The sequence below is a fragment of the Zea mays genome, chromosome 8, assembly GCF_902167145.1.
Source record: "Zea mays cultivar B73 chromosome 8, Zm-B73-REFERENCE-NAM-5.0, whole genome shotgun sequence".
NCBI classification, from domain to species: domain Eukaryota; kingdom Viridiplantae; phylum Streptophyta; class Magnoliopsida; order Poales; family Poaceae; genus Zea; species Zea mays.
In genome coordinates, this window is record NC_050103.1 from 135,398,482 (window position 1) to 135,412,015 (window position 13,534).

The 13,534-nt window shown below is 46.9% G+C and overlaps 1 protein-coding gene across 1 annotated transcript; it reads right to left on the reverse strand.

Moving 5' to 3' along the window:
* Nucleotides 1–6,058: 6,058 nt before the first annotated feature.
* LOC100282127 (senescence-associated protein) lies at nt 6,059–10,428 on the reverse strand. The gene is made up of 2 exons (NM_001368937.1): nt 9,741–10,428; nt 6,059–6,679 (listed from the first exon to the last, which is right to left on the reverse strand). Exons 1-2 carry the CDS (start codon nt 10,272–10,274, stop codon nt 6,329–6,331), a joined length of 885 nt encoding a protein of 294 aa, NP_001355866.1. The 5' UTR covers nt 10,275–10,428; the 3' UTR covers nt 6,059–6,328.
* Between the last annotated feature and the right edge of the window lie 3,106 nt (nt 10,429–13,534).

The following is a 13,534-nucleotide window of genomic DNA, read 5'->3' on the forward strand; positions in this document are numbered from 1 at the left end:
GTTCTTATGATATTTGTCTGATTTGGATCTTTGATTGAGTGTGATTAGTGGTGGAGTAATGTCCACAATTATATCGGCATATACGTATAGGCATAAAAATAAATAAATAAAATTTACGAGATAACTAAACAACTTAGATTATCCTCCATTAAAATGTAGCTATTTCATAGAGGTCCCTCATATCTTAAAAGACTCTCTCTTATCTTAATAGATCTGTCTCATGTTAAAATATTCTTTCTTACCTTAATGGTCTATCTTATCATAAAAGATTCTCTCTTATCTTTTTTACATATTCTCTCCTATCCTAAAAGATTCTTTCTTATCTTAATAGATCCATCTTATCTCGAAAAGATTCTATCCTATCCTAATAGATCTGAACAATCTCAGAAGATTCTATCTTGCTCTTGGAGACTCATCTTGTCCTAATCAGCATACTTACCCCCACCAATTTGCTTATCTCATAAAAGTGTAACAAGCATGATCTATTCTAAAATAAATTAAGTAGATCTTATCTAGTCTATCTCACCCATATCCATCCTAACCATACTCCGGTAACTCCGATGATAAACACTGACCCTGACTCAATGAGACCAAGACCGGAGAAGAAAAGATCAACCTCGTCAAGGGAGGAGAGAAATCAAACTCAATCTTCAGATGCATTATCACCCAACACGGAGTTCTTTCTTACCATAAGCTTTCTTACCTTGGCTACTCTTGCCTTAACGTTATACATCTCTTATATCCTACCTAATAAGTAGCTGGATACCTATGCCCTCCTGATCACCCACTATTGAGTATATAAAACAAATGAGACTATGGACTTTTGAAACAATTATAGACTAAAAGTTGAATTACAAACTTATTGTATCCCTTTTCTTACAAATCTCGAGGACGAGATTTCTGTTAAGGGGGTAGGATTTGTAACACCCAAAAATCCTATTCTTGTCATTTTGGAAAAAAAATTCTCCAAAAAGATTTAAGTAAAACTATCTCATACTATATAGGTTTCCAAAATGATTTTTATAAATAAATAATATTAAATATTGGTGCCATTTTTAATTGGACCATACACTCTAAATAGTATTTATTAAGGTATATGGTTTGTGTGTAGGAATTATATATCTAAAAACATTAGCCTAAAGGGATATTATAAATAATGACTTATTCCTTTTATAAATATTATTTGTGAATAAAATATTTAATAATATATAAACAAATATATAGCTTACATTCATGCTGGAGGTTTGCGTGTGTATGTAAAATTCAAAACCCGGTTTGACTCTGCATTTGAAAACACGTAATAGAAAAAAAAACAGAAAACAAGCCTAATACCTACGTAAGCCATGGTTATTGGGGCCAATAATAACGACAACGCGGACGTAGCTCACCTCTCCTGCGTTCGCGGATCGTGTGGGCTCCACTAGCCAGTCTCCCCGCGCGTGCTCGTTACTCTGCAGACGGGACCCAGTTGTCAGCTTCTTCCTCAACAGAACACCGCGATGACCGCCGCGTGCTCACCCGCGATTACCGGGGATTTCTGCTGGTCGGATTCCCCTTCTTCAATCTAGCTCGCGCGCACCCCGAACAGACTCCGCATCGCAGGCCCAGGCGATTGGATCTGCCGTTTTCCCCCCTGGTCGGACTTCATCTCCTTCTCTGTGTTCGCGAGCATCGGCTGGAATCCCAACAAATTCCTCCGGCATCTCCCTGAATTTAGCCGCCATGCTCGGAATCGACAACAGCAGCGCCTGCCCATATATATCCGGTTGCTGCGGATCCCTTGAACCCGAAGTTCCGGCCATGAATACCTGCACGCGCGCCGCTCCCCTGGCCATATAAACTCCGTTCCTCGTTGGAGTCTTCGTCGCCGTGACCCCTGCCTCTCCACCCCTGGACATCAACGCCGAACCAAGCACCAAAGCCGTGATGGCAGTACTGCCATGGGCACCACCAAGAGAGCAGCGAGAGAGATAAGGAGAGGTCTGTCGTAATCGTCTCGCACCAATGCTGTCAATGGGATCACCAAGTGCAGCATGTTGTGTTCGCGTTTGTACGTGGAGGAGTTCTGCAGCACAATCAAACCATGGGGGATCGGAGATGACGGAATTGCTCATCGTAGCTAAATCGCCACCGCCAAGCCGCTATCCATCGCCGCCAGCAATCCATGTCGTCTCTAGACACCGGTAAGCATTCCCTCTGGTTTTGCCATGCTGCCCGCTTCATGCAGCACTGTCCGGAGTTTTGGGTAGAGCACTAGAGAAACTGGTATGCTCTGCGCAGGCGATGGACCTCCATGGGGGAGCCTCGGCGCATGCCCCTGCTAGCGTGTCGTTCCCAGTCCCTGCACCTGTAGAGGCCCGGCCGTCCTTTCCTAGATCAATGAGACTCTCTACGATGCCTCCCTCTCCATGGATGTTTTGTGCGTTGTGGCTTAGTGCCCAGGATGGAAGCAATAGATAAGCCACATTTGATCCAAGCTCTCCATCCTCTACGACTGCAATGTGTGTGACCATCCATATATCGAGTCCGCAACCAATCAAACACGCCACATATGCAGTTTAATAATTATGTGATATATTTTGTGTTAGATGACTGATTTATTTCATTCAAATGATGTTATGTTTATATTAATTTTGTGTACATAGTAATAACATTATTTTAATCATGTCACATGTTTTTTAATTAACTAATTAATTGTTTGTTTAATTAATGTTAATTAGCTAGGCAATGTAGTTAATCTAATTCATAGTTCTAACCTACATATTTTATAAATAACTGTTAAAGTGGTTAATACCAACTCAAATATTTTAATTTAATACCTGATTAGTTTAAATGCAACATCTGTTAGATCTCATCTATTAGATTTATTGCGCCTAAAATATCGTTTTATCCATAAATTCTTCGTTTTAGTTTCGATTTTCATGGTTCTCGAACCTACGATCTCGTAGCATCGCGTAGATTATTATTATTCAGTTTGTTCTTATGTTTGGTGTGATGTTAATTTTATCTATAATATGTTTGCTTGTATTGCTACGACTAGCGCGAGGACACGTGTCATCTGAAAAGCAAGTTGGTACCTGGAATCTCAAGTGCCAGGCAAGTTGTGCCCTTGATCACTTCTTTTTACCCACTCATGTTCTGATTAATCATAATGATCTGCATAGGTTAATTTTGATGGGACCCAATAGGTTACCCTAGTTTGATTATCTTTATACCTTGTTACCACTGAACTTTTTGGGTAGTACTTGCTAGTGCTTTATGTGGTTTTGGGTATGAAGATACATTACTCATGATTATACTTTTGTTATCCGTTGTTATTTATCGTTCATGATAAGATCATTATGTTAATTGGAACATGGAGCGACCACCCGGGAAAACAGTGCTACCACAAGGGTATAATGGGACGCCCTTGGCTGATTAATTAGGAAAGCTAGTGGAGGACTACCTTACCCGAAAGGGGCAAGGGCAGTAGGGGAGTGGTCAGTGTAGGGAGGCCCTCGGGAGGATTTTTGCTGCGATGGTGGTCCTGCAAGGGAATTCCTGCATTGGAGCTTCCTATAAACTGTAGCGGGTTTTCTGAAGCTAGTGGAACTTTGTAAAGGCCTCGTAGTGTTACCCTGCCTCGCCTCCTCGGTAGAGGTGTATGGGAAGTCGCGATCCCTTGGCAGATGGGTAACATGACTTGTGGGTAAAGATGTGCCACCTCTGCAGAGTGTAAAACTGGTATACTAGCCGTGCTCACGGTCATGAGCAGCTCGGACCCTCACATGATTAAATTATGGAACTTAAACTCAATTTGTCATATGCATTGCATCGCAGGTGAGGTTGTTACTTTTGTTCTACTATTTAATTGGGTTGGTATTTACTTATACTTAGTAATTGCTAATAAAATTTTGACCAACTTTAAAAGCAATGCTCAGCTCCAACCATCCTCTTTGGTAAGCCTTACACTTCACGTGAGCTCCCACCTTTGGCGAGTTCATGCACATTATTCCCCACAACTTGTTGAGCGATGAACGTATGTGAGCTCACTCTTGCTGTCTCACACCCCCCCCCATAGGTCAAGAACAGGTACCACAGGATGAGGTGCTGCGCGTGGAGGATGCTGTGATGTGTTTGTGAGAGGTCTAGGTCGTCGTCTCCCAGTCAACTTTGGGTTGCTGGACCGTTGTCTCCATATAATTTAATTATTTATTTATTTTGTACAAAACTCCGATTATATAGTAAAGATGTGACATTCGATCCTGTGTCATGATTCATCATATGTGTGAGACTTGGTCCCAGCACACCTGGTGATTATGTTTACGCCCGGGCTTTGGACCCCTAAAACCCGGGTGTTACACTTGTGCTCCTCCTCCGTCCAGGGGATGCCCTTCTTGCGCTCGTGGTCCGGCCCGCGCTCGCGCTTTCCGCCGCCAACCACGTGGCAGAAGCGCTTAAAGCCCGTCCCGCCGGCGTCGCCGTCCCACTCGAACGTGAACCCGGCGGCCGACTGCAACGCGCCACCGCCGTAGCCGCCATAGCGGGGGAAGGGCACGAAGTCGGCCTCGATGGAGCCGACATCGACCTCCAGGTCGTCGTACTGCGCTGCGACGTCGGCCACCGTCCTCCCGGGCATCACCGCGCCACGCGCTCCCACCGGTCCGCCGCGCGGGAGATGGACGAGCAGCATCCCGGCGCCCAGCACGAGCGGCTCGCCGGCCTTCGAGTCCGAGCGACCTGCGAGGCACGGGCCACACAAGGAAAGCGGTTACACTCGGCGTCACACACTCACACCTCGCCCAAAAAAACAAACGAAAAATGTGCGTGCGGCGAGAGAGCTCACCGGGGTCGGCCGGATCTCTTGGCCGGGACTGCGGTGGGGCGGGGGAGGAGGGGAAGAGGGTTCGCCGACGAACGGAGCGGGGCGCCGGGTGCTGCTACGACGACGTCGAGGATGAGGCGGAGGAAGAGGAGCCGCGAACGGGAGGGGAGTCGCCGCAGGCGTGCGCGGGATTCGCGGCGGAGGGGGGGGGGCTGGCGCGTGCGCGGGATTCGCGGCGTGAGCTGTTGAGGGCGGGAGCAGTCTACATTGTACTCTTAATAGTTAGTAGATATATATATATATATATATATATATATATATATATATATATATATATATATATATATATATATATAAAATTCTGAATGTTGGGAGCGACAAACTTGTGCTCTTAATTTTAGTACAAATTTGTTGCTGTTTAAGACAACACTGCTCCTCTCAACACTGTAAGAACTCTCTGGCGACGTGAAACTTGGCAATGCACCTTAGCTTGTAAAAGATCTGCGATGCATGGACATGGTACGTTTTCGTCAATGCAGAACAATTCATTAGCCACAGATGTTCAGTTCAACAAGCGTTGAGAACCCCAAGGCCACAAAGTGTTCGGTTCGTCCACGGGCCCGTGAGCGATACAAACTCAAACTGCTAGACGGATCGGGCCAGCGATGCCGCTGAGTTTGGTGTAAAAATCCTCTATGCTTTTTTCTGTGTGCTGATTTTTTTTCTTCTGTTGTCCGCCATTTTCTGTGTGCTGATTTTTTTTCCTTCTGTTGTCCGATGAAGAGTGAAATCTGCATGCATTAGAGCTCTGCGGAATGGCCACGATCCGAACCTGGCTCTGATTTTTTTTTTATTTATGCTTTGAAAGCCATATCAGCAGGATGCTGACCGCAATGCTTGTAAGCAGGCACGACTAAAAATATTATATTTAAAATAAAAAACCACACTTCTAAAATTTCTTTTTAAAAAGAATTTAAAATAAAATCCATTTAGAAAAGGGTTTTGTAGGCTGCAATGAGGGCCCACAACAATCACCTAGGACTTGGCCATTGACAAATTGCAACAGGCATCAGAATTCTCCCCATACCACACAGTTCACACTTCACAGAGCTGAAGCACCCCTACAGTCCTGGAAGCTGCAGTACAGCCATATCATCATACCTCTAGTATTGCCATACAATCTGAGAAATTCAGAAAACACTGCATCATGGCTGGCACCATCATACAACTATCCCCCTAGAATTTAAAGATCTCCCCTTACAAAACAACTCCTAGATGATTCAACTTCTCTTGTTTCTTGCAGATCTCATATTGTACCCCAGCCAACCCCACATAATAGGCCTACCCTAAACACTCAAACAAACACAACCCCAAACTACACTGGACTTTCCATTTCCACCACCAAATGCAGTAGAATCCGCAATTCAGCAAGACATAGCGAAGCCCAAGCCTTAGGACCACACCCCACAGGCCATTTGTACAAGGCAAGAGCTTTCGAACCCGCAGTGGCAGCGGAGCAGCGGCCTAGAACTGGAACCTGCTCGGATGGGACTTGGTCATCCGCGCCATGCCGACCGCCTCGCCGTTCTCGATCCTCTTCGCGTTGCGGAACGCGGCGCAGCCCGCGACGTAGACGATCACAAGGATAATCAGCACCACGATGTTCAGGACGGCCACCTTGCGCCAGCTCTTCTTGATGCCCGCGAGGACGCCAGCCTTGCACGAGTCGCACTGGAAGCACAGCGTCTGCTGGTCGTTGCTCCACCTTTTGCAGTCTGGGTCGTTGGTCACCGTCGGGACGCTGGGGTTTTGTGTCCAGTACGTCTCATTCATGTAGCTGAACGCACATGACGTCGGTGGCTTGCAGCATCCAGACTGCAGTAGTTGGTCACAAAAATGATATGAGTTAGTATCCTGAGAAATCACATGGCTAATCAGTTTTTCCAAGAGAAAGAACTCGATGCAATTCTGTAAACGTAGAAATTAATTCTACCAACTAAACCAATATAGCCAGGGGCGGACCCAGAGCCCAGCGACCTTAGGCGCCTGCCTGGGCTTTGGCGCAATGGTCATGACAAGATGGTTGTTCAAATCAGTAGTAAAAAACATTTATGCTTGCTTAAGAGTTTGAGGACACGTTATCTAAAAAAAAAGAGTCTGAGGACAGCTCAACAAGAGATACGTCTGAACTCAAGTTCTTGCAGGCAATTGAACGTTTCAATTCATACATAAAAATGATGCATCTTCAAGCAAAATTTACATTGAACAATAATTGAAATGAACACAAACCATATCCTGAGAGACCACACAATCTGTTACTCTGAGAAGCAAAACAAAAAAAAGTCACTCCGGTAAACCCAAAACTCATTCCACTAGCAAAACCAAAAATGTAGCATGGAATACTTGGCCTCTGAACTAAAAAATCTCTTGCAGTTAATTAACTTCCGAAAATTTTGACAAAACAGTCAGGAAACAGTTTATCTTCAAAGAAACCTCATCAAACAATAACTGAGATGAGCAAAAACTGTAGCACTAAAATGGCAATAGATCCTTATGAGATTGATAGCATCAGGCTGGATAGTACGGCCATCAGTTATCCATTATTATCATCACCTAGACTAACAATGTCTTGGCCTCCCAATCAACATAGATGCAACTTTTTAAGATGGGTCCCATATCCACTAGGAAACTATCCAAGCCTGTATAACTACAATCTGAAGAACCTAATGCATAGTCCATGTGTGCACGCACAAGGAAAAACAAACTAACATCATTACAGAACAAAACATTTAACGAGCATTTGATGGGTGCATGTACCCTGCAACAGATATCAAATGAACGATTCTCACAAGCCCTTACATTTTTTACTCCATCCATTGACCAACCATCATATACAATAAGCCATTCAACACAACGTGTAATGTAGAGTAGGGATGAAAACGGTAATCCGAACTGTTAGAACAAATTTAATATTTTAAAATAGATATGCATAAAATTTAATGTTGATCTTTTCTTATGTTATCAAGCACATTAGTACACATATGAATAAAATATTACACAAATTGTTTTATGTATTATTTGCTCCCTACAACACGAAACGTTGAAAAAATTACCGAATTTATTTCCGAATCCATACCGAAGTTTATATCTATTATTTGAGAAATTATAGGATGAATTTGAGGTTTACCTTTTATGAATCTTTACAAGCTAGATGTTAAAAACAAGAATACAAATTTGTATTGTAGATTATATATCCTATTTATTCGCAATCAAAGAAAAACGACTAAAAAACTGATTACCGAATAAATATCGTTTCCGACCGTTTTTATCTCTAATGTAGAGTATCATCCCTACAGAAGATATTCTGTGCCCTAGTATAAACACAACATATAATGTAGAGTATCATCTCTACAGAAGATAACAAAAGGAAAAATGTATATTCATTTGCATGTAATTTGAGAGACTGTAACGAGGAAAAGAAACACACTCACAGCTAGAAAAGGCAGCATAGAGAATATAATGACAAGCAAGGCAAGGTTCCATGGTCCGAATTCCAACTCTGAGATGTAACACCTAGCAAGTGGCTTTTAGCTGTCCTGGTCACACTGGTGTATTTGGAAGGATGCTGAGAGAGGCCCTGATTCCTCAATCATAAAATTATTGTGGACCTCCGTGTCGTCTGGTATCCGTAAAGCAGAGAGAGAAAAAAATCTAGGACAATGACATTATCCTTAGCCTCCCACAGGCACCAGATTCTACTTACCATTGCAATAGTGTCAACTACTATAGCTGCTCGTCCCTTGCACTCTGCAGTGGTGAGTGGTGACTGGAGGGGGTAAATAACTGGCTGGACCACGACTCAATTGACCAATGAGTCATGGGATGCTTACTGGTAAGCGTCTTAGGTGTACTGCGTACAGTTGAGTGGTAGTATGTAGTACATATTTTCTTCAATGGAAAAAAGGGTCACTTTCTTTTGGAGATATAATTCAAAGATCCTTCATCCTTTAGGGCTAACTCATTTTTCTAAGAGATTTCCATTTTCGCAAGAGAAAGTTGATTTTCCCTTAGGAAATGGAGTTGCCAAACTAGTTCTTAGCGAAAAATATCAGTGACATGTTTCACCGTCATGGAATGGAGGCAGTGCAGATCTGTTTCCCCATCCATGATTTGAGTCAAAAGCGTCTGTACTTAGAGGCACCTGCTACAGAATTATGCACGGAATTTCTTCCGGTGATGTAAAGCAAAGCAATTCAGGGAACCAAAGTAACGCAGGGAAAAAAAGATTGCTTTTGAAGAAAGGTATATGCTGGAACCGAACGGGGCTGCCAAAGTCAGTGGCCCTTCTAGCTGCTTTTCCCCAAATCAGGAACAAGCAAAAGGCCTGATGAATTAACAGTTTCTGGAAGGTGGAAGCTGCTCCAGAATGAAGGAATAATAAATACTAGTAGAGGCGGGCCATGAGTTGCTACTTGCTAAGCGAAAGGGGGCTGGCTGCTAATTGAAGGGGCAAGCAAAGTTCATCTCGAGATCCACGCTAGCGCCGGGTAGAAGTAACTGGAATATCCTACGACACCTTTGCAACAAGCAATCGAAGGTTAGGAAGAACCTGGATTTTAGATGGTTGTTTATCCTCTTGATTGATGGCCTCTCATTTCTGAGGAAAGTTGCCTACACAAAAATGCAGCTTTTTTTGTTTTGTTTCCCCTCTAAACTATTATACCTACTGCTCCGTAGCTAACGCAGCAGCAAAGCCAAAACTGAATGGTGGAAATCAAACGCTGAATCATCACAAAATCCCCGACTTTTGTGCACCGGTAGAATATAATAAAAACTGGAAGAAAAATCCAATCTTCCCTTAGCAGAGGAATTTTTTGAACCGCGCATGGAAACCAAATGAATCGCGCATGCCGGTGTTGGGGATTGAAAAGAGGACCTGGATCGGGGAGAGGTTGCGGCCGTAGAACATGGTGGACGTCTCCGGCACGAGCATGCCAGTGTTGGGGTCCCGCGCGAGGCGCCTCATGCCGGCGCAGGCGTGGCCGTCGCGGAGGCAGGCGCTGATGGTGGCCCAGTACTGTGGGTCGGCGACGCGGTCGCGGAGCCAGCCTCCGTAGTCGGAGAGCTGGTACTCGGGGAAGCGGCGGTTCATGACGACCTGGCCGTCGCCGCGGTCGGTGACGGCGAAGGCGAAGACGATGAAGAAGAGAAGCGCGAGGACGACGAAGAACATGGCGAAGAGGTAGAGGCGGAGCAGCCAGGTCTGGCGGTAGCAGGCGCCGGCGAAGCCCATGAGGGAGATGACCATGAGGACGAGCCCCACAATGATGATGGGCCACTGCAGGAAGCGGATGCAGTCGGTGGAGTTGGCCCGCGACGCCAGCCAGATGCCGCCGCCCAGGATCGGGATCGAGATCAGGAAGGTGATGAAGTTGATGATCCCCAGCACGCTCGAGCCCCCGCGCAGCATCTTGCTCTTGCTCTTCCTCCTGGCTGCTGCCTCCTGGCCTTCTCTTCTCTTCCTCGGCCTGCTGTTGTTGCTCCGCTTCTTGACTCCGCGCTTCTCTTTCTCTCTCTACCTGTGCTGGGCTGTGCCGTTGCCTGCTCTGCTTTGTGCGTGCGTGGTGAGTGAGGGAGGGAGACAGGGCGGTTGGTTTTTAGCGAGGTCGAGGAGCACGCTGCGGCTGTACGGGAGAGCAGATGCAAGGCAGCATAAGCCAGGCCAGCAGCTTGGACTGGACAAGCGCTTTGGCTTAAAAGCCATTAGCCATTTGCAACAGGGCCGAAACCCGACATTAAGGACTAGTTTGGGAACACTATTTTCTCAAGAAATTATTGTTTTTCTAAAGAAAAATAAACTAATTTTCCTTGAAAAAATAAAAATCTCTTAGAAAAAAAGATTCTCAAACTAGCCCTAAAGTTATTGAGTCTGGATCGTTCGCTACGGGTTGGTGCGGGTTTAATTCAACTGTGGCTGCAGTTTCTACAGTATTTTATCTCTATGAATTGTAGCTAGAGCAGTATGAACAACTGCAGCCACAGCTGCCAGCCGAGCAGCCGAATAGGTTGTCAGTTCCACTAATCTATATTACTCTATTAAGAACCTAACGTCAGCGTCCACACTCTGCCCCCACCCCCGCCTGCCCCCCCCACTCGGCGACGTCCACACTCTCGCCCACGCAAGGCCGTGGATCTTGTGACTGGAGTTGATGTGTCTCCTACTACTACTCTCTCTCTCTCTCACTCACTTCCCCCACCACCACCGCGCTCCTCTGCCCCCTCTCATACCCTTTCCCTCGTGGCATCCTCCGATGGACGCCAAAGGCCACCGTGCCTCCCGCTCCTCGTGGCGACACCCGGCATGCTGCCCTCCCTATTAAGCGTCCACAACCCTACCGCCGATGCCCGCCCACCCGCCTTGCTCGCCTTCACCTCCGCACCGCTCGGAGCGCCCCCATGAAAACATCCTGCTCGTGATGCGCCCATGTCTGTCGCCGCCCGTGCTCCTCTCCCCTCTGCCACCTCCAACGGATCTAGGAGTAGGACCATCGCCGCCTCCAAGGCTGATGCCTCGACTATCTACCTCTCCCTCGCCCCTCTCCTCTGTCGCCTCCATTGGATCTGGGAGCAGCGCGTCATGTGGAAACCCTCTGGCGAATGGCACGAAAGGCAGGAAGGGGAGGACTACGACAAGCTCAGATCTGACGTAGGAGGCTACTTGTGTCCATGACACTTCGTGGCCCTCGCTCGTTTGCCTCGTCGTCCTTGTCACGCTCTTCACTCTCCCCGTCGAGAAGGTTAGGGTTTCTCCCCTCTCAATCGACACATCGTCTTACCAGTTAGCTCTAGTGTCGTGTCCCTGCTCCTTGAGCTAGCGGACATCGAGTCCCTAGAAGCTGTCGGGAGACCTTGTTTAAACTTGCTCGTCCTCTCCAATGTGGTCAGCATCCAAATCTGCCCCCATCCAACCACCAGCCTTGCGGCGGGGGGTTGAGGTGAAGGATGTCAGCGACAATGGAGGAGCAGATGCTGGTGACTCTAAATTCACGCAGTCACGACTCACCTGAGGCCAACCCCGGGCGGGAGACACAGTCACGACTCACCCGAGGCCAACCTTGGGCAGGAGACGCAGTCACGACTTGTCCGAGGCCAACCCCGGGCGGGAGACGCAGTCACGACTCGCCAGAGGCCAACCTCGAGCGTGATACGGTCACAACTCACTCGAGGGCGGGAGACGCACCTCGGATAGGAGAAGCATTCACCACTCACCCGAGGCCAACCTTGGGCGGCAGACGCATCCACAACTCGCCCCGAGGCCAACCCTGGGCAGGAGACACAGTCACCAGTCACCCAAGGCCAACCCCAGGCGGGAGACGCAGCCATGACTTGCCCGAGGGCGGAATACACGGTCACGACACGCCTGAGGCCAACCTAGGGCAGGAGAGGCAATCACGACTCACCCGAGGCTAACCTCGGGCGGGAGACGTAGTCACCACTCGTTCGAGGGCAACCTCGGGTGGGACACGCAATCACAACTCGCTTGAGGGTGGGAGATGTGGTCACCACTCGCCCGAGGCCAACCTCGGGCGGGAGATGCACCTCGAGCGAGAGACGCAATCCTGACTCGCCCGAGGGCGGGAGACGTGCTCACGACTCGTCCGAGGCCAACCCCGGGCGGGAGACGCAGTCATGACTCGCTCGAGGGCGGGAGACGCGGTCACGACTTGTCTGAGGCCAACCCCGGGCGGGAGACGTAGTCATGACTCGCCCAAGGGCGGGAGACGCGGTCACGACTCGTCCGAGGCCAACCCCGGGCGGGAGACACAGTCACACGTCTAAGGCCAACCCTGAGGGGAGACATAGTCATGACTCGCCCGAGGCCAACCCCGGGCGGGAGAAGCAGTCACGACTCGTCCGAGGCCAATCCTGGGCGGGAGACGCAGTCACCGCTCGCCCGAGGCCAACCCAGGGCGGGATACACAGTCACGACTCGCTCGAGGCCATCTTCCGGCCTATATAGAACTTCTAGTCATCATCTAATACACTAGCTAACAATATATTTATATAGTATTTGTTTCTAAATTTTATAGTGATCAACTGACCTCAACAAAACCCTCTAGCTCCGCCCTTGATTTGGACAAATTTAATAATACAGCCAACCGCTTATTATAAGGCTATTATCAACAGCTTTCATAACTCATCTTTCGTTTTAAACTCCACTCTACAAATTGTGTTGTGCAAAAATAGTGTTTTACACTGCTATATACATGAACATGATTTGCTGGACACAGCCTAAGGGTCTTTACGACTCACCATTTAGCTCGTTTGTATAGTAGTTAACTCTTCATTATTAATATAATACCTCACTTATCTCTCTCATATTTTTTAGTTCTTGTATCTATGCCGCCTATAAAATTATAGGTCGCTTCTTTCTATTGTCTTATATATCTAGTTCACATTAACATTTAGGTTTTGTTTGGGAGAGCTTCACTTTAGAAGTTTCAAGTTTGTTTCAGCTTCTTCTATCCAAACAGTTCCAGTTCCACGAGCTCTAGCCTCAAATGGTGCTTCAAAACCACTGTTTTTATACCTCCTCATAGAGTTGCACAAAAATTATCCACCATTGTTATTGGTTACATGACCTATTGATTCATGTCTCTTTCTCCATTCTCTAATCATCAAGGATAATTAAGGAAACTCATATAAATTAATTGTATTATAATGCTGGAG